The 18,207-nt window shown below is 36.7% G+C and overlaps 5 protein-coding genes and 1 pseudogene across 9 annotated transcripts; 3 read left to right on the forward strand and 3 right to left on the reverse strand.

Moving 5' to 3' along the window:
* Nucleotides 1-213: 213 nt before the first annotated feature.
* On the reverse strand, nt 214-331 carry LOC129409936 (5S ribosomal RNA; annotated as a pseudogene).
* A 34-nt stretch (nt 332-365) lies between these two features.
* On the reverse strand, nt 366-1,566 carry nedd8 (NEDD8 ubiquitin like modifier). The gene is made up of 4 exons (XM_020937778.2): nt 1,405-1,566; nt 1,226-1,273; nt 1,052-1,134; nt 366-964 (listed from the first exon to the last, which is right to left on the reverse strand). Exons 1-4 carry the CDS (start codon nt 1,420-1,422, stop codon nt 841-843), a joined length of 273 nt encoding a protein of 90 aa, XP_020793437.1. The 5' UTR covers nt 1,423-1,566; the 3' UTR covers nt 366-840.
* A 227-nt stretch (nt 1,567-1,793) lies between these two features.
* gmpr2 (guanosine monophosphate reductase 2) lies at nt 1,794-8,002 on the forward strand. The gene is made up of 10 exons (XM_020937816.2): nt 1,794-1,935; nt 2,219-2,335; nt 3,181-3,300; nt 3,457-3,540; nt 4,405-4,578; nt 4,653-4,734; nt 5,170-5,276; nt 5,362-5,404; nt 5,474-5,633; nt 6,526-8,002. Exons 2-10 carry the CDS (start codon nt 2,249-2,251, stop codon nt 6,710-6,712), a joined length of 1,044 nt encoding a protein of 347 aa, XP_020793475.1. The 5' UTR covers nt 1,794-1,935; nt 2,219-2,248; the 3' UTR covers nt 6,713-8,002.
* An 811-nt stretch (nt 8,003-8,813) lies between these two features.
* Nucleotides 8,814-11,068, forward strand: homezb (homeobox and leucine zipper encoding b). 2 transcript variants are annotated; one of them, XM_055156657.1, is made up of 3 exons: nt 8,814-9,224; nt 9,301-9,409; nt 9,684-11,068. In XM_055156657.1, exon 3 carries the CDS (start codon nt 9,700-9,702, stop codon nt 10,879-10,881), a length of 1,182 nt encoding a protein of 393 aa, XP_055012632.1. In that variant the 5' UTR covers nt 8,814-9,224; nt 9,301-9,409; nt 9,684-9,699; the 3' UTR covers nt 10,882-11,068. The 2 variants fall into 2 exon arrangements, with proteins under 2 accessions (XP_055012632.1, XP_055012631.1); XM_055156656.1 differs by lacking the exon at nt 9,301-9,409.
* A 29-nt stretch (nt 11,069-11,097) lies between these two features.
* Nucleotides 11,098-15,758, reverse strand: cideb (cell death inducing DFFA like effector b). Of its 2 annotated transcripts, none has more exons than XM_020937828.2 (6): nt 15,632-15,758; nt 14,660-14,802; nt 14,453-14,567; nt 13,556-13,714; nt 12,688-12,872; nt 11,098-11,711 (listed from the first exon to the last, which is right to left on the reverse strand). In XM_020937828.2, exons 2-6 carry the CDS (start codon nt 14,683-14,685, stop codon nt 11,567-11,569), a joined length of 630 nt encoding a protein of 209 aa, XP_020793487.1. In that variant the 5' UTR covers nt 14,686-14,802; nt 15,632-15,758; the 3' UTR covers nt 11,098-11,566. The 2 variants fall into 2 exon arrangements, with proteins under 2 accessions (XP_020793487.1, XP_020793486.1); XM_020937827.2 differs by having other exon boundaries at nt 14,429-14,567.
* Nucleotides 15,179-18,107, forward strand: tinf2 (TERF1 (TRF1)-interacting nuclear factor 2). 3 transcript variants are annotated; one of them, XM_055156654.1, is made up of 8 exons: nt 15,179-15,509; nt 15,648-15,865; nt 16,190-16,291; nt 16,380-16,475; nt 16,550-16,660; nt 16,739-16,862; nt 16,966-17,386; nt 17,524-17,660. In XM_055156654.1, exons 1-8 carry the CDS (start codon nt 15,482-15,484, stop codon nt 17,525-17,527), a joined length of 1,104 nt encoding a protein of 367 aa, XP_055012629.1. In that variant the 5' UTR covers nt 15,179-15,481; the 3' UTR covers nt 17,528-17,660. The 3 variants fall into 3 exon arrangements, with proteins under 3 accessions (XP_055012629.1, XP_055012630.1, XP_055012628.1); XM_055156655.1 differs by lacking the exon at nt 16,966-17,386 and having other exon boundaries at nt 17,524-18,107; XM_055156653.1 differs by having other exon boundaries at nt 16,966-18,098.
* The last annotated feature ends 100 nt before the right edge of the window (nt 18,108-18,207 follow it).

Here is an 18,207-nt window from a genome sequence, read left to right on the forward strand (position 1 = left end):
CCAAAGTGCTTTACAGTTCATTATTCATTCACTCAACACCCAGTGGTGGTAAGCTACTACTGTAGCCACAACTGCCCTGGGGCAGACTGACAGACACGAATCTGCGCCATTGGCCCCTCTGACCACCACCAACACTCACGCACACACCACTTTCATACTTGCAATGTGGGTGAAGTGTCTTGCCTAACTACACGAGTTTATGCCACTGGCGCCCCACTGTGGCACCTGAAATTCCCAGTGGTCTTCCATCCAAGTACTAACCAGGCCCAGCCTTGCGTAGCTCCTGAGATCTGACAGGATCAGGCTTTGACAAGCCGGTATGGCCACATGGAATACATTTACAAAAACAATTAAACTACATGAAATGGGCTGAAGCTGTTTTTTATTTGGTCTTTTATTTGCATAATTCATTTAAAACTTCTGTACGCAACAAAGTGAGAGGAGCTTTGTTTTGTTTACTTGGCACAAAAAGTAAAAAAGGCCAAAAATAGTTTACAGTCATAAATGGCTGAAATCCTCAAATGAATGATCAAGTTTTATTCTGATGTCTGTTTATGTTACTTCTTTTGTGGACCTACATGCACAGAACTTTAGATCAAACACTGAAATTCTAAAAGTTTTCATTGTAAGAAAAGATGCCTAAAATCAATAGAAACTAATTTTGAGTCAGTAAAGCGGCATTGCCAGCACACCTTTAATAAGAGCAGAATCCTGCTTAATTACAGAAAGTAAAGTGCTTGCATCATGTCTTTTCATTGGCTTTGTTTTGCCATATAGGTTTGACTCTGATATTAAAAGAGGATCATTTCCAGAACATGTTGCATTCAGTTCAGTTGATGTTTATAAAGGCTTAGCATATAGGCGTGTGGTAGAGTAGCACTGGTGTCCTCCTCGCAATGCAAGCACAAGGTGAAGAACAGAGCCACCCTGGATTTTATAATCTGCTGCAGTTTTCTCATCATTCCTAAAAAATAACCAGTAATGTCAGTAATTTACAGGCATAAATACCCAATTTACAGGAAAAAAATATAAGAAAACCATACAATCCTACATTTGTTTGCCACTGTAGATTAACCGTTGCTGTTGAGGAGGGATCCCTTCCTTCTCCTCCACTCTTTCTTTAATTCTCTCCACCTTTAGATCACAAAGCACACGATATTACTTAATTATCTTTATGGATCTGGAGGCTTCATCACATGAATTGTTATCTTCTTACCTATCTTACCTTATCTGTAGGCTCAATATCAATTTCTATCTCCTTTCCAGTAAGCGTCTGTGAATAAAAAAAAAAAAAAAAACGTTCAATATAGTCAATAAGTGGGCCAATTTAACTTAGGAAAGAACAGAGCAATAACAATATAGTCTATGGTAGTATTGTACGCTAAACTTCATTCTAAACCTTACCTTTACTTTAATTAGCATCTTGTTGTTTTGTCTTCTTCAAACAATATAAATACAAGTGTATCGTATAGCCTAATCTGTTAAATCAGGGCAGTGAAAATTGTATTCATTTATTTTATTTTATTTTTTTATGAATGAGTACTTCCTGTGTTTCTCAGTAAAGCAGCCGATGGTCCATAATAGATTGGTGGTACAGTTCCGCTATAATTTTACTTGAATTTCAGGGTTGTTTATTTACTATAATCCCGAAAAGCACACAATACATTCATAACTCATAGGCGTAGGCGTGAAAGAACCAAAACAACATTTTACGGGGAATATATTATTGAAAAAGTCTTTGCGACAGTATATGAAGTGGACCGGATCAGCGTTTCCGCTTGTAGTTTTTTGTTAGGTTTCTGCCTATGTTATGACGCGCTGAAGAACTACAACGCGGGTGACAGCAGCGTACTCCTCCTCAAATGTGGAAAGGAAGCGGAGCGGACACATAGTCAAAACGGTATCCTCTTTGCAAGCATCGGTAATAACGTCAAGGTAATATAGTCATACTTATATGTATATTATTTACGATGGCTGAAGTGTTTAAGGTTATTTTTCTGCTTTTTTAAATGATGTCTTTAAAATTCATCATGGAAGCCCACTACTGCTTTAAACCGACCAACCTTGAATTTTTTACCTACACTTTTTTTGACTCGTGCAGAGTGCGTGGTTCTGCCTTTTTTTTTCATTTATCACTTGCTATTGCTGACATGGGTTATTAACATGTTATTACAAATGTTGTTACATTCAGACATCTGACTGACGCTTCTTTTAACAGAACAGAGCTGCAAGACCGCTCCCTCTCAAAATGCCTCGTATTGAAAATGACATCAAGCTCGACTTCAAAGATGTTCTGCTTCGCCCAAAGAGGAGCACACTCAAGTCCAGGAGTGAGGTCAGTACAGTTAAGACGATACAGACTATAGGTTGATTAAAACAAACGCCAGTGTTAATTCATTGCATTTATTAACTGACATTTAGGTTGTAAGTAGCCTGCGTGAAATTGTAGTCAGCAAGTTACACACCAGCATGCATAACACAGGCCTACATAAGATTTCCCTTGAAGATAAATCAGCAATGCCAACAAAAAATATATATAAATTATTGCAATAATGATAATTTGTGGGGTTTTACATCAAGTGCTATTATGATTTTTTTTTTTGCCAATTTAAATGTATTTCGATTTGTCAAGGTCCAATTTTACAATAATTTAGTTGAGGAACGAGAATGTGGAGAAAGAGAAAGTACATACTTGCAGGATTTGTGATTATATTATTTCTTATATGTAAAATATCTAAAGTGAATCATTGTTCTTTTGACATTTAAATGGATGGTTCCAACAACATTACGATACAGTACTTGCTTAATCTGCTTCTTTTCTCTAAGACTTGTAAAACTTGAAAAGTAGAACATATACTCCAGTTTGTAGCTGTAGGCTCTAGAAAGAACTGTAGTGGATTTGTTGATACAGATAATTAATCATAAAATCAGTCAATGGGTGACAATGACTGAAAATTAACCACGACTACAATCCTGCGTGATTACAGCATGCAGCAGCACGCATTGTCGTGAGCAAAATAAACATTCAAAAATGTAAACTTCTAGTGTAAATTTATATTTATAATGGTTTTATTATAGTGTATTTGTAAATTGCTGTACTGTGATCTTGAGTGTATTGAAAGGTGCCTCAAATAAAATGTTTATTACTATGATTCATCTGTTTACACTAATTATTGACAGGTGGACTTAATGAGAAGCTTTACCTTCCGAAATTCAAAGGGCAGCTACACAGGGATCCCCATCATCGCTGCCAACATGGACACAGTCGGCACGTTTGAGATGGCCACTGCTTTACAAAGGGTTAGTTGCTGTATTTCTCACATGAATCTATTTCTCATAATATAGGACCTTTAATTATGACATTAAGCACAGATTTTGTATTTATACTTATTCGTACTTTTATATTATTCCTGGTGTTGTCTTTATTAACATTGTTCATTGTTTGTTTTCTATCAGTTCAGCCTTTTCACTGCAATCCACAAACACTACTCTGTTGATGACTGGAAGGAGTTTGCAAAGACCCACCCAGAATGTCTTGAGGTAACAGCTAGTGTCAAATTAGCTCTGCAGTGGTTAATCCTGTCACAATTACATTACAATATCGACTTAGTGTTCAATATATGAAGACTGCAACTGTAATTTTTGGGCCTCAATATTTGTCATGGATACAATTTCTTTGCAATAGTGGGGTGCTTTTATCAGCTTTTCTGTACTCTGATTAGGTTTGAGCTGTAGAGGGTAGACTAAATAACCTCTATGGCTAATTATTGGTGCAGCTCATGCTTTTAATGATACTGTATATTTAAAAATGGTTTCACTGAGATTATCCTGCTTTGTGTTATGTTGGTGGCATAAAGTAGTTTCAATACAGTGGTGGAAGAAGTATTCAATGTTGTTACAGAAACCAGAGTAAAGTAATTTGCGCATATTTTCACATCTAATAAAGCTTCAAATGTAGTGATTTTGAAACAGATTTGTGCTGAACTTTGTTCAGTAGAAACAATTAAATCAGTAGTTTTTTCCTAGCTGTTTTCATTTGTACATTTTTTTTGCTCAAATTATGAACCTGTTAAAGATAGGTTATAGTCTCAAACTATTATAAAAAATACTTTTACTTTTCAGTCCAGTTCAAAAATGTAGTGGAGGAGAAATACAGATACCTGCTCTCAAATGTAAGTAAAAGTAAAAGGTATCCACTTTAAAATGTGCTTAAGTAAAGTACTGTACTCTTTTTACTTTTATTACTTTTACTTTGTTACCTTCCACCACTGTTTCAATATTGTACTTTTATTGCATTATCTCTGTAGCAATATATTGTGCCTCAAAATTTTTAATCATGACAAGCCTAGTGGTGTTTAAATATGATAAAATGTACTTTAATTGTTTCTTTTTTATGTGTGGCAGAGTGTAGCTGTCAGCACAGGCACTGGTGAAGGAGATTTTGAGAAGATTTCAGCCATTGTAGAGGCAGTACCCCAGCTGAAGTATATATGTGTAGATGTGGCCAATGGATACTCTGAGCATTTTGTCCACTTTGTTAAAGATGTAAGAGAAAAATTCCCTTCACACACGATTATGGTATGTATGTCTTTCAGGAAACATCAATTTAAAAAGTGAATGCCAGGTACTAAAATATGTGTTTTCATTTGTAGGCAGGAAATGTGGTAACAGGAGAGATGGTGGAGGAGCTGATCCTGGCTGGTGCTGACATAATCAAAGTGGGCATTGGACCAGGTAACTACCATCATAACTATATTAGTCTTGTCATGATTCTAAAATTCAAAATCAAACTTCATTTTGACACTAAGGAATAGACTCGATACTCAGTGCCAATTCCAATAGCACAATAATAATAAAAACACTAGTTAGACAATAGAATGTAATTTTCAACATTAAATCATACTTTCTTTATATATATAATATTACAATGTCTGTGTAATCCCTCAGTCGTGGTAGTAGTGGTCCATGGCCGTATACTAGTCTATATGCTCTTATACCGGTAATAGTTTGGATACACTTTAAGATTATTCTAAAGCTATTCAAATTCATTTCTATCTACATTTCTTATTTGATACTAGTTTTAGTATTGATTGGTATCTGATGTTCGATACTTTTTTAACCCTAATCTACATTGTGCTGTCGTATAATAAATAATATATGTTTTTATAGGATCTGTTTGTACAACCCGCAAAAAGACAGGAGTTGGATATCCTCAACTAAGTGCTGTAATTGAGTGTGCAGACGCAGCCCATGGTCTGGGTGGACATATTATTTCTGTATGTAATAGACATGCATACTTCAATCATTTTTGTCGAAACACTAAACAATAGTTAATAATAATGATTTTCTTCTTACACACAGGATGGAGGATGCACTTGTCCCGGAGATGTTTCAAAAGCTTTTGGTATGATTATTTAACTTATAACTTTGTTGTCTGTTGTAAAGGGGTCATAACATTTTCTTTTTTATCAAGGTGCTGGCGCAGACTTTGTGATGCTTGGTGGTATGCTTGCTGGTCATACAGAGAGTGGTGGGGAGACTATTGAAAAGAATGGGAAGAAATACAAACTGTTTTATGGGATGAGCTCTGATACTGCTATGAAGAAACATGCAGGAGGTGTGGCCGACTACAGGTCAGATTTGTCATGTACTAAAATAGCTGTTTTTGAACTAGTGTATTCTTCTTTGCCTACTAGGAATGTCACAATATACAATTTCAGTGTTTTTATTGTCATTATTGTGAGAAGAACTATTGAGATTAAAAGGTCTTGTCTTACACAAACTTGACTTTGTGAGCTTTAAACCATGTTATATTGTTCATTCTCACATATTTGAGTAATCCTGGATTATTAGTCCATGTACATTTCCAAAGATCAAAATGCTCTGTTCTGCCTTGTGATGTCATGAAGTGGTAGTTTTTAACAGCGACCTTTTACATTTTGTTGAATCAAGACTGGCAGTTCCAGGGATCATCCAAATGATTCTAGTGAAGGTGTATGGAGTTTAAAAACAGATTGAAGCATGTCCTGTGTTACCTCATGATATTACAAGGTGAAACAGAGTGTTTCCATTTGAGAGAAGAACTAAGTATTGAGGGTTTGTGTGTTAAGCATGAAACAAAACATAACTCCAGGTATGTTTTTGATGAGGAAACATAATTATAACTGATATGAGAGAACAGGGCAATATGGGGCTTTAATGATTATTCACACTTCATGATTTATTGACCATTATTGACCCCATGACCAAATAATAAGTGAAATCATCATCATTCATTCACTTTCATTCACATTGTCTAAACAGATCAGCATTCTTCTCATATGTGATCTGACTTTTGAAATAAAATTTTCTGAATTATAAAATCAAGTAAAAGTGAAACAAAAGTACTTTACACGAAGGTTTACTGTTTTGGAGTGTACTATACTGAACTGAAATGACTTATTTTTGCATTCTCGTGATTATTATTGTTCAGTCCTTATGATTATCGTGTTACCTAAGTAATCTTGACGTCCCTATTGCCTACAGAGCTTCAGAGGGGAAAACAGTGGAGGTTCCATTCAAGGGGCCTGTGGATGAGACGATTAAGGACATCCTGGGAGGTGTCCGTTCCACCTGCACATATGTGGGAGCGGGGAAACTGAAAGAGCTGAGTCGGAGGACCACCTTTATCAGAGTCACGCAGCAGCTTAACACTGTTTTTGGCAGCAGCTGAATGGCTTGAAACACGTCTTGTGGAGCTCAACAGTGACTGCCCATCCCCTGGTTCCAAAAGTAATATTCCCATTTTTCCCATTGACATTCCAAAAAAATTTAATAAAATAAAGCTTGAAGTTTCAAGGCTTGCTCAGGGTTCTTCACCTATGTGGTAACTACTGACCACAAGACCTGTAATTTCATTTAAAATCTGTTTCTGAAACTTTATAAAGTTATTAAAACATTTTGCATAACCTTGTGTTTTAAACTTTCTTTTTGGAAACAACTGTGTTATGGATATTAGTTAAACTCTTGAACTCTCTTAGACTTTTTTGTCTAAAATTTACTTCTGGAACCAAAGCAGACTTTGACGTGGACGTAACTGTTGAGGTTCATTGACACAGGCACACATTCCCTTTAATTTTCACTCCTTGTTGTAATATTTAAAGGTAAGTTGCCTTTAGACTTGGAGAATTCAGGGGCAAAGACTAGCATCAGTCAATGTTTTGGCTGCTCTTGCATTCCTGGTGTTTCTCACTTTTCAATAATTCATGCTTTATACAAACTCAAAAAAGGGCCAGTTAAAAATTCTAATTGTCTTACAGCTGAAACAGTATTTACTGCCATCATTTTTTAAGATGCACTATACTTTTTGGTTGAGGGTCCACAACCTGCTTGTCCCCACTGATATGTTGTGTTCCCTGAAATGTTCTGCAGTATGGCATTAAACATTTATTTATGTATTTCAGGTGCTCAATCATACCTTCATTACCTTGGAAACCATGCATTCTTACCGTAAGCAGAATTGCCTCTCCACAGATCTAACCTAAATTTGGCCTGGTGGCATCACCATGCTTGTGTCCATGGTGGTAGATATGTTTTATGCAATGCACTGGAAGATTCCAGGTAGAGCAGTAACATTTCCATATAGACAAGCAGGTGATGGACCACCCACCAGGAAAGTTGCATAGTACTACTTTAAAAAGCAATTTAGTTATTGTTTAATTTTTTGAGCTCTCTTGCATTCCTGTTCTCTTAAATTCTCAATCATTCATGCTTTATACAAACAACAAACAGTCAGTAAATTAAAAATGAAGTCTGTCTTACTCCACTGAAACAGTATTTACTGTCATAATTTAACAAAATAATAGTGTTTTGAGCTGCACATTGTAAAATTAAACAACAATTAAACACATTATTTGTATTAGGAGAATAAAAAGGGGATAATGTGTTTTGCATTGTGTAATTTTACTGTTAGCACACCTGTGCCACATACTACTGATGCAAATTAAAAATTCATGCAGTATGATCTGTGTTATGTGTCATTATGTTGACTCCTAATCATAGACACATTTGTTGGTTATTTTCATGTAATTAATCAGACAATTCCAAGAAATCAGTGTTGATAGAAAGAAACGCACGTAATCTGTTTATCAACCACTAGATGGAGCCAAACCACGTAAAATAAATAGCTGATTTCTTTCACAACTTTAAACTTTGTTGAATTTTTAAAGCACCATGCCCTCATAAAAACAACACTAACTTACAAATCAGCTTAGTGGTGCGTATTAAATCAGTGATCCCTCCACAGCTACATTTATTTTGAGCATCAAAAAATTCATTCTTTGTTTTGAAACGTGAATCACAAGAATACCTCCACTGATTAGAATAACCTCTTTCTAGAGTAGATGTCTGTAGATGTGGTCGTAGTTTAATTCATTGCGCCTCTTCTCTGCAATCAAATCACTCATTAGGCCTTCACAAAATGAACGTTATAATGTTATCTCCTCAGAAACGTACCTTGTATTGTGTTTTGTTTCATTCACACGTCTAAGTTTGAGTATTATTGACTTTATGTATTATTAGCCTGTCTACATCTCTAAAGCTCAAAATGCCCTGTTCCCTTCTTTGTGACCTCATGTGGTAGTAGTTTTCAAATTAACAGCTATCTTTAATTCAGTAGAGATTGGCTGAAATTATGCAAATGATTGTAGTGACCTTCACTACAATCATTTGGATAACTAAACTAATATGGAGTTTAAAAACACAGTGGGGCACTTCATGTATTTCCAACACATAGTGGAACAGCGTTTTCTATTTGAGACAAGAACTCAGTCTAAATATGCAGGATTTTCGTGTTAAGTGTGTATGAATGAAACAAAACACGCCTCCAGGTATGTTTTTGATAAGGAAACAACATTATAACATAGATCAGAAAACCGCGTAATATGGGCCCTTTAATCACGCCCACAGCATTAACAGTGGCCAGGCCCTAGTCAAAAGTAAGCTATTTCTCCTATTTAGCTGGAATATATCATAAATTAAAACTATATTACACATTGAATGTGTGTAAAAATGTGTTGTACATTTTCACAACACTGTATAAGACGTTAAACTTAAAAATAAATAAATTAATTAATTATAAAAACGTAGCGGAGGACCCCACCTACCAGAATAACTATCTTCCGATCATCCACGCTGTTAACTGTCACGGACCGATTCATTTGAAGGGGATTATAGAGACCACTACGGTAAGAAGAGAAAAATTAACACAATTTTCCAACATGCTTTGTAAAAAAAAATCCATGGCCTCTTATCCTGTTATAGACTGTTCGGATCAAGTTGATGTTCTGAAGGTTAACGAATCGTACTCTGCTAGCATAGCCGTAGAGGTCCATGTGATTTGAAGTTAGCATGGTTGCACTTCTATAAATTAGTAAGTTCTAATTTTGTATTTATTTATTTTTTAATCATATAATTTCTTCATTTACCCAAAGATTCTGTTAAGACTATGGTGAAACAAATTATTTATTTATTTTTTTTATTTGATAGTCTCATGTATTATTGGCAAGTACTATCATTTAGAGGTTGAATAGTTTGGTCAGACTTAATTTTTGATGCTAACTTTAACATGTAACCAAAAATGAAGGCCTACATTTACATAACACTAGGCTTAACTTTTTTCATGTGTTTTATTGTTGTTCTTGCAGGATCAACATTATCAGGATGAGGCAGAAGATTAATGAACATGTTCCTTTTACCACTGGCACTACTCTTCAGAAGGCTGTGTCAAAACCAACCCTTGCCCCAGCAGCTTTCAATACAAATCAGAATAGCACCCTGTGTCTTCCCCTGATGAATGAAAACAACAAGATCATTTGGGTACTTTCAGATCAAATCAACATTCAAGGGGACAAAGTAGCCAAGTTAGATGAGGCCTTCAGCACGTTCCCATATTTAACCCAAAAAAAGACCATCTCCCTGGCTCATAGCTGCTCGCTGCACCCCGATCAGGTAAAGGTGTGGTTCATGGCACAGAGACTCCGCTATGGGATCAGTTGGAGCTCAAAAGACATTCATGAGTTGAGAAGAAAAATGCCTGGAGGAATTATGTCTAAGAAAAAGCTGCCCAAATGTGAAAATGAAACCACAAAAAAGTTAAGCAGAGAGGATGAAGAACTTGCCAGCCACTCGTGTGAAATCAAAAAGGAGATACTGACCAGTGCTGCTATAGAGGATCAAATGAATACTGAGGAGAAGCCAAGAGAAAGGAAAAGGAAAAAAATACTGAAGAAAGAAGATGTACATCTGAATACAATAAAGACAAGTCAAATTTGGTGGCCTGAGACTGGGACAGACTTCACATCTTTGCAGCAAACTGATGAAAATAGTTTTGTCATTCTAGATAAGACTCTTGATACCACTCCATCAGTTACTTTCCAGACCCAGGTTGCATCTTCACATACATCTTTAGCCATGGAGCAAGAACAAATACATATGAAAACCAATCCTCAACATTCTAAGGAGGAAATGTTTATTAAAGAACCACCAGTCTGCAGCAATATTGACGGTTCGGTAGTCAAAGAACAGAGTTGGATAGGCAAGCGTTCTTTCAGTGGTAGGATAAAGACATCGAAGCAGCTGGCATTTATGAAGATGGAGTTTACCAAGTACCAGTATCCAACCAATGAACAATACAAGGCAATGGCAGAGCTCACTGGCGTTCCTCGTGAAGGTTTGGTCCAGTGGTTCACTGACATGCGTTATTCAATAAAGAAAACTAAACCGACTTGGTTGAGTGTGGAGCAGCACAAGAGGGTTGTGGCCAATGTAATCCATGCACAGTGCATTAGAAAGATGAAGATGCAAAAGACTAGCGAGCAGAGAAGATGTAAAGAAGTCTACTAACAAAAAGATTGATTTAATTTCAAATCAACTGAAGAAAGATGGTTCACATGTTGCAAGTGTTTTACATAGTTTACTATAGTTGTTGTATGGCATTTTATTAAATCATTTTATTGGCATTGTTGCACTGTTTATCAAGTTTATTTAGTTTTAAAAAGTAAAAGTGCTGTTTTACCCATCTAGTAAGTATTCAAGTGAATGTGTACATGGTGACACAGAAGAATCAATAAAACTTCAAAATATCTGGAATTGTTATTTTGCTTTTTAATACTCAGACTATGGTGGCACAAGTGATCCATATTTTAATAATTTTATTCAAAACAATATATGGAGAATAATGGGGCTTTTTGAGTCTGCTGATAAAAAAAAGAAAAGAAATATAGTTACAAAATAGAATTAGTTTAACCAGTTTTTTGTTCAGATTAATTTTAGATTATGGGGAGCCACCATAGTCTCCTCTACAACTAAGAACGCCCACATGTCCACCTTAGAACACAAGATTGCAAAAAATTATACCTTTTCATTAATTATCAAACAGACACATTTTTATTTTTTGATATAACCGATTGAGAATATTTGTAAATATTGTAGTAAAACTATCCATAATAAATATATAATTGTAATTTTTACACAGATAGTAGTCAGTAATTAAGAGCTTAGCATTGCTTTATGTAAACAGCAGTTGGATTCAGTTCCAGGTGGCAGTGTATTCTCCTCCCCTCTGAGGCTGCCACAGTTCAGCTCCTTCGATGATGCGCCGAATCATTGCCGCAGATGTTATAAGAAGATGTCCTGCTGCTTGAAGTAGGGTCGATGCCACTCTGAGTGCCTCTCTAAACATTAAGAGTCAGGTCAGTCAATTAACAGTGGAAGCCCTTTATCCATAAATTCTGAAGTGTGATCTTGTGCTGCAGAAAGTATAGAGGATAATACTGAAACAACTGCTAACCAAAGCCACTGACACAACAATTCTTAACTTACTTATTTCTCTTTGTTTTTATTTTTATTTGTACAGATAAATGTATATATTTATGCCTTATTTGACACTAGTCTCTTGCTATTTTGCTGCCAGAATATATTATTTATATATTGATTTTTTTTCTCTTTGATATTATAATATATTGTGATGTGTGAGCTTTTGTGTCCAAATAATTTCCCTTGTGTTTTTTTGTCTAGTTGGTCTAAGTCTAACACCCCTCAAAAACTATTGTCAGTGTTTAAAGTGAACTCCGTAACGTCTTGTTTGGGGTGCGTCACCTGCTTGTTTCTAGTGATATGTCATTGCTCTGCCTGGAATGTTCCATAGTATGAGATTAAACATTTCTACCTTACATTTATTCAGTTACAGGTGGTTTTATACTAGTAGCACAGGCATTCTGATTGTGTCTCTCCACAGATCAAACTAGTAACTTGTAGTCTCCATAAAGATAGAAAGGTAAAGTACCACTCTGTGAAACATTCCAGACAAAGCAATAAAACCTCCAGGAAGAAAAGCATTTGACAGACCCTCCACCAGAAAAGTTACACAATGCACTTTTAAATATTGTTTGAAACTTGAGCTTCAATAAATAAGCACTAGTAGCACTTTAGTACCTAGTTTGTATCCATATTGAGTCATAGTTGAGTTCAACCCTCAGAAAAATAACAAAAAAGTTCCCCTACTATTACAAAGAAAAAGTACCCACAGTAAATAATGACCATTAAAATTATTGTTCCATCTATCATATATTGAATGATATAGTAATTATCTTGACACATCTAAAAAGCATAAAACTATACTGAGCTGTTGTTGACAAAGTCCATTATTACCTGAGAATTTTCTTTGGCCCCAGACACTGGAAATCTGCACTGACTGAATACAACCCTTGAAAAGTTGCCTTCACACTCAGGGAGCCAAACATGTCCTTAGGGCTCATCTTGTAAAGGTCAAAGGTGACACGAGCGATGTCTTTACCATTGTGGGGCTTGTTGGGAGATTTTGCCACAACAGCTCCCTGTGAGAAAGATAGAAGGTTTTATTATAGTCCAAGGTACAAACAGCAATGGCAGCTAAATCATTAATAACAGTGGAGTTACAGGTAAAAGTTGTGGTTGTCAATAAAGGATTCTTAAGTATTATTTTGAACATTGTAACATTAATAGGCACTTTTTGATTGGTTAAAAGACTGAAGTGAAGATAAAAAGTGTTATCACGATACAAAATATTTCAAACTTGATTTCAATACTAAGGAATACACTGGATACTTGATACAGATTTCGTTATCATGATGACAATAAAAAAAATTTTTTTAGACAATAAAATGTAATTTTGAACACTAAATAATACTTTCTTTTATATCAGGGGTGTCATCTTGGTGGGCCCCTGTTTTATATCACTGTTTATATCTATGTAATCCCTCTGTCACCCAAGTACGTTCCATAGTGGCCTGTGGGTGTATACTAGTCTGTGTGCTCTTATACTTATTCTAATACAGCTCAAGATCTTTCTAAAGCTATTCAGGAAAGGTTCACTTCTGTCTTGTGAATGTGACTTTTTAGTATTGAAACCTGTTCAAATGAGTATCTGGTTTTGATACTAGTACCAATTAGTATAATCTTTTTTATACCTTTAACAACCTTGTTAAGATATAAAGACAACTGTTAAAAACAGTTATGATGGTGCTTCGCCTGTACATACAGACAGAGGTTTCCAGGTTTGCCCAGGTTTCAAGGCCATGAGCATGGTGTTGTCTGGCAGTGTGAAAAGGAACTCATCTGAATCCACTTCTGTCCCATCCTCTTCACAGACCAGAGACAAGGACATAGCTGATAGGGACAGCAGCAAAGCCTGGCAGGCCTGGCACACAAAATGGATCAGTTAGTAGGCTAAACAACTATCAAATCTAGGGTGACCAATCCCTGTTTTAAGCCCTGTGTCCCTCGTCCCAGCATATGTATCCTAAATCAGTGATTTCTCCCAGTTCTATACAAGAAATGTCTCCATTTTTGTCCAATCTGATACCTACCAGCAGAAATGAAGGGCATATATTAGCTATAATACTGGAAACTGTTCTTGAAAATGACCGTAAGGCATTAAAATGCACTGTCGAAGCCCCTCAGATTAAATACTCAATTTTGAGTTTACATTTTTTTTCTTTTTTACATTTTTTTTTATACCAACCATCCCAGTCCAAATGTGTTGGAGTTTTTAAGTTTGAAAATCTGGTTACCCTACTCAAATCTTAAAGGTGGATTGTGCATCTTTTCAAGCCCCGTCAAATTGTTTTCTCTGTGGAGATGTTATTGCTGTGTCTGGAATGTTTCACAGAATAGCATTAAAGATTTCTGTCTTTACAGAGACCAAACCAGACCAAATTACAAGTCACATCTGTGGAGAAGCAACCCTGCTCACAGTCAGAATGCCTGTTTTTCTAGGTGTTTTTGAGCTATAAAACCACCTGTAAGGTATAGCTGTTTAATATCATTCTATGGAACATTCCAGGCAGAGCAATGACATCTCCATAAAATAAAGCAGGAGATGGACTCCCAACCAAAAAGTTGCATAGTGCACCTTTAAGAGATGTAGATTTCTCACCCGCTCCTTTAGCTCCTCCAGAGTTCCAGCAGTGACTCCTTTTCTGATCTCCCTGTTGGGGCAGCACACCCTGAAGGGCCGCTGAGTGGGGGACCATACTCTCTTGGTTACAGACCTTTACAATGTGAAGCAAATAAAAAAGAACTGGTGTTGTTATGATGTTTATAAACTAATAAAAAGAAAATGCCATCACAATACTGTGCTTACTTAATAAATGAAGACGTGGACTCCATTCTTTCCTTTCTTCCTTGGCTTCTTCTCTTGCTGTTTGGGTTGATTTGTGTTTTGCTGTAATCACCTGAAATGGTGTCAGCCCTGGGTTGACTTAACAAGTGGACTTTGGTCCAGATCTGATGATAGAGAAATGCTCAAATCAAAGTTCAACTCTTTCTTCACCCCATTACCACTTCCTCTTGATAGTCATTACAACTTCAATATATGAATTTATCAACTGTCATTAAAAGCATGAGCAAGAGCCTACATTTAGGCCTACTTATGATTTGTATAGCCTATCTGTGACAAAAATATGGCTGCAATTTATCAATTTATTTAATTAATTAATATTTGTAATATATGCTACGTGAAACGTAGTTTAACATAGAATGTATGTTTTGACCTGGTTTAAAGTTTTAATTTAATAAATTCATTATTTATTTCCGGATATGTAGCGCTCGCGGTTTTTTGCGTCACATCCTATTGCGCTTTGTGCTGTGTTTGTTTGGTTCCTTCACCGTGACAGTGCGGATAAAATTTTGCTCGTTTAGACCAGGTTTGCCGTGAAGAACACCGCCTATGTGGGGCGTACCCGTGTCGTATTCTACGTTACTTCATTGAAGGCGGGAGGACAGAAGACTGAAGTTTTGATACAGGCGCATCTTGTTTTGTTTGGATCAATATAACCACCTTTCTGTGATAAAATACTGGAGTGATGTGTTTGTAAACCAAACTTCACGGTAATTGGAAGCGTAACAGCTTGCGGTTTGTTGCATTGCACTGATTTTTCTTTAAGAAAGTCCTACAGAGTGCCGGATGGCCGCTAGAATGCCCAAGGCGAATGGTAAGTGTGACATTAACTTTAAGAGTGATCTGTCTTTGTATACTGCAGCCCATAAAGTGTACATATGATTGGAGCCACAGTAGCACGTCATGCAGTATGGATGTTCACTGATTATAATTTACCGTGTGTTTGATGTAGTTGCTTGTACAGGTGAGAGCAGTCTCCCTTTACCCGCGCTGAAGCTGTTGGCGCCTCCCGTGCGGCTCGTGTCCGCGGCTCTGTGGAAAGTGATGAAGGAGAGGGACGTGATGCAATATGGGATTGTGGAGGAATTTGTGACCTCCGCCTGCGACACTGTTCCTGGACTGCTCACTTTGAAACATCAAGCTAAACTGACTTTAGGATTAAGAGCACGGGTACATGTTTGGAGAGATGCTGTTTCCAGTAGAGCTCGGGATTGAACGTCTAAAAGCGTCTTTAAGTTATTGGCAAAATCATAAATAATCACATAATTTACCTTGTGCAAGTGCAAAACCTGCATTGAGAAGCATTAGCAAAAGAAAGTCTACTTATACTTTTTAACTAAGACCATCTAAAATGTCATTGGTTTAAGATTAGGCCAACTGAAAATCATATGAGATGTGTAATGACCCAGTCCCGATCTCTATTAAAACGTTCCCTATATTAAATACCATAGCTCTATCCAGTCAAATGGTCCTGTTCTTTATTTCTCTGTATAGCTAATTTTGGAGTTATGCAAACAGCCTGACCCGGAAACCATTGCTGAGCATATGAAAAGGATTCAAGTTCCTGTCTTACATTCATCCTCTGCTGTAAATAAGGTATAGTATTATTTTACATGTCAGATTTATGAAAAGTCAGTGTTGTTGGCAACACCTTTCATAGTTCCATTCCAATTTCACTCTTTAGGAAAGGGATATTAGAATTCAAGATGCAGTGAGAGATTTTCATTCATTAGTTCCAGTGTTGCTGACAGATAAGGTGATGAGGACAAGTTTTTTTAAGGTTTGTATCTCCATAATATGAAGTTGATGGAATTTGGCTGCAGCACTCAATATGAACACTGATTTAATTTGCAGGAAAGATTTCCAGTGGATTTTGGACCAAGATATGACCAAGAATTGGAGAAACTGCTCTGGGAGTTTTTAATCCGTTTAGACCAGCTACTCCCAGTTCCCAATCTTGCCCAGGTAGTAATTACTATCTAGCTGCAAAAGAGCATATCTGTAAATGTGTAGTACTTAACTTTGCTGTTATGTATGTTGTAGACTGTGTCTTGGCTCAGTGAGGCGCCCCCTGTCTTGGAAGAGTGCGCACAGGCATCCACACAACCACAGCTTCTCAAAGTTCTTCTTCAGCATCAGAGTTGTTTGGGTCACCTGGAGACTGCAGGTTAAGACACTGATGCTGCTACTCTTCTTTAAATATTTTACTTTAATAATAATAAATAATATATAAGTCTTTATTTATTATTCACTTAATCACATTTTTACAGCATCCCTTCCTCCAAATATGGGAGACTCCATCCTTGCATCTCTTTCTCTTCCACCCTCTGGAAAACTGCCTTCAAATGAACCAGAAAGATTTGGATTATCAGACCATTCTTCTTCCATGTCTTTGAGCTCTCACAAAACTCCATTTATCAAACCAGTGTTCGGACTAGTTTCTAATAAGAATGTGCCCTTAATGATCTCGGCTTCTCAGCATTTACAGAGCAGTAAGACCACTAACACCAGTGAGGAAGGCAGTGAAAATTTTCTCTCAGAATCAAACATCAAGTACATAGGAGTCAAAGAAAAACAAATTGGAGAGAGTGGTGATCAGGTAGAAAATAGAGGAATTACTGGGCTGAAAAGAAAGCATGATGACGATGGAGACAGTGCATCAGACCAAGACGATGTACACAGAAAAGCCAGGTGTGTTAAAAGAAAGACAGACACAATTTTAGATCAAATCAGTGATAAGTGCAAATCAATAGAAATGTCAGTGGACAGTAGGGCAGTATTGATAGCCTGCTTGCGTGATACTGGTTTGAAAATGCCTCATATTCCAGATGACAACTCCCTCTGTGCCATTTGGGTTTCCTGCCTAAAACGTCAACCCAAAGTGAAGGTTGAAAGGCTACAGCTTTGTTGTGCTTCTCATCAAGACCAAAATCTCACAAAGCAAAGATGCGTTTCACCAGTTACCATCAAACACAACAGTGTGAGCACCCGCACTCAAAGGAACAAGGCCAGTACCTCCGGGTCAGACGATAAAGAGTAAGATGCTTTGATGTTTTTCTCTGCACATTATTTATTTTAATCTGTATTACTAGGTTTCAGGTGACAGCACAACATTCTACAGGAGAAATTCATTTCTGTCAACTCGACAAAAGTTAATTTAATCAAATACGTTTCACAGCTCATCCAAGCTGCTTTTTCAGTTCTGGTCAGATGCTGGTGGACACTGCCTTTTATCTGCCTGCAGAGAGGCGCTAATTATACTAAGACTAACACACCTACTTTTTTACAGTTTCTGTTTAGGTCTATTGAACTGCACTGCCCACAATAGACTTGGCTAACAAACATACTGTAAACAAGTAGGTGTGTTAGTTTCAGAGTAGTTTCAGTGTTGTTGGCTCCTCCCTGCAGGCAGATATAAGGCAGTGACCACCAGCATTTGACCAGAACTGAAGAACCAGGTTGGATAAGCTGAGAAATGTATTTGATCAAATAGACTTTTGTCGAGTTGACAG

Source organism: Boleophthalmus pectinirostris, unplaced genomic scaffold (genome assembly GCF_026225935.1).
Source record: "Boleophthalmus pectinirostris isolate CB_2022bp ecotype Guang Dong unplaced genomic scaffold, ASM2622593v1 HiC_scaffold_20, whole genome shotgun sequence".
In the NCBI taxonomy this organism is placed as follows: domain Eukaryota; kingdom Metazoa; phylum Chordata; class Actinopteri; order Gobiiformes; family Gobiidae; genus Boleophthalmus; species Boleophthalmus pectinirostris.

Coding starts and splice junctions, on each gene's coding strand:
- homezb (XM_055156657.1), top strand. CDS start 9,700: ATGAGGCAGAAGATTAATGAACATGTTCCTTTTACCACTGGCACTACT.
- cideb (XM_020937827.2), bottom strand. CDS start 14,685: ATGGAGTCCACGTCTTCATTTATTAA. Junction 14,568..14,659: donor TCCACGTCTTCATTTATTAA/GTAAGCACAGTA, acceptor CACATTGTAAAG/GTCTGTAACCAAGAGAGTAT. Junction 13,715..14,428: donor GAAATCTACATCTCTTAAAG/GTGCACTATGCA, acceptor TTTGTGTGCCAG/GCCTGCCAGGCTTTGCTGCT.
- tinf2 (XM_055156653.1), top strand. CDS start 15,482: ATGGCCGCTAGAATGCCCAAGGCGAATG. Junction 15,510..15,647: donor TAGAATGCCCAAGGCGAATG/GTAAGTGTGACA, acceptor TGTTTGATGTAG/TTGCTTGTACAGGTGAGAGC. Junction 16,661..16,738: donor CAGTTCCCAATCTTGCCCAG/GTAGTAATTACT, acceptor TGTATGTTGTAG/ACTGTGTCTTGGCTCAGTGA.
- gmpr2 (XM_020937816.2), top strand. CDS start 2,249: ATGCCTCGTATTGAAAATGACATCAAGCTCGACTTCAAAGATGTTCTG. Junction 3,541..4,404: donor CCCACCCAGAATGTCTTGAG/GTAACAGCTAGT, acceptor TATGTGTGGCAG/AGTGTAGCTGTCAGCACAGG. Junction 5,405..5,473: donor AGATGTTTCAAAAGCTTTTG/GTATGATTATTT, acceptor TTTTTTATCAAG/GTGCTGGCGCAGACTTTGTG.
- nedd8 (XM_020937778.2), bottom strand. Junction 1,135..1,225: donor ATATTGAGCCTACAGATAAG/GTAAGATAGGTA, acceptor TGTGATCTAAAG/GTGGAGAGAATTAAAGAAAG. Junction 965..1,051: donor ATCTACAGTGGCAAACAAAT/GTAGGATTGTAT, acceptor GTTATTTTTTAG/GAATGATGAGAAAACTGCAG.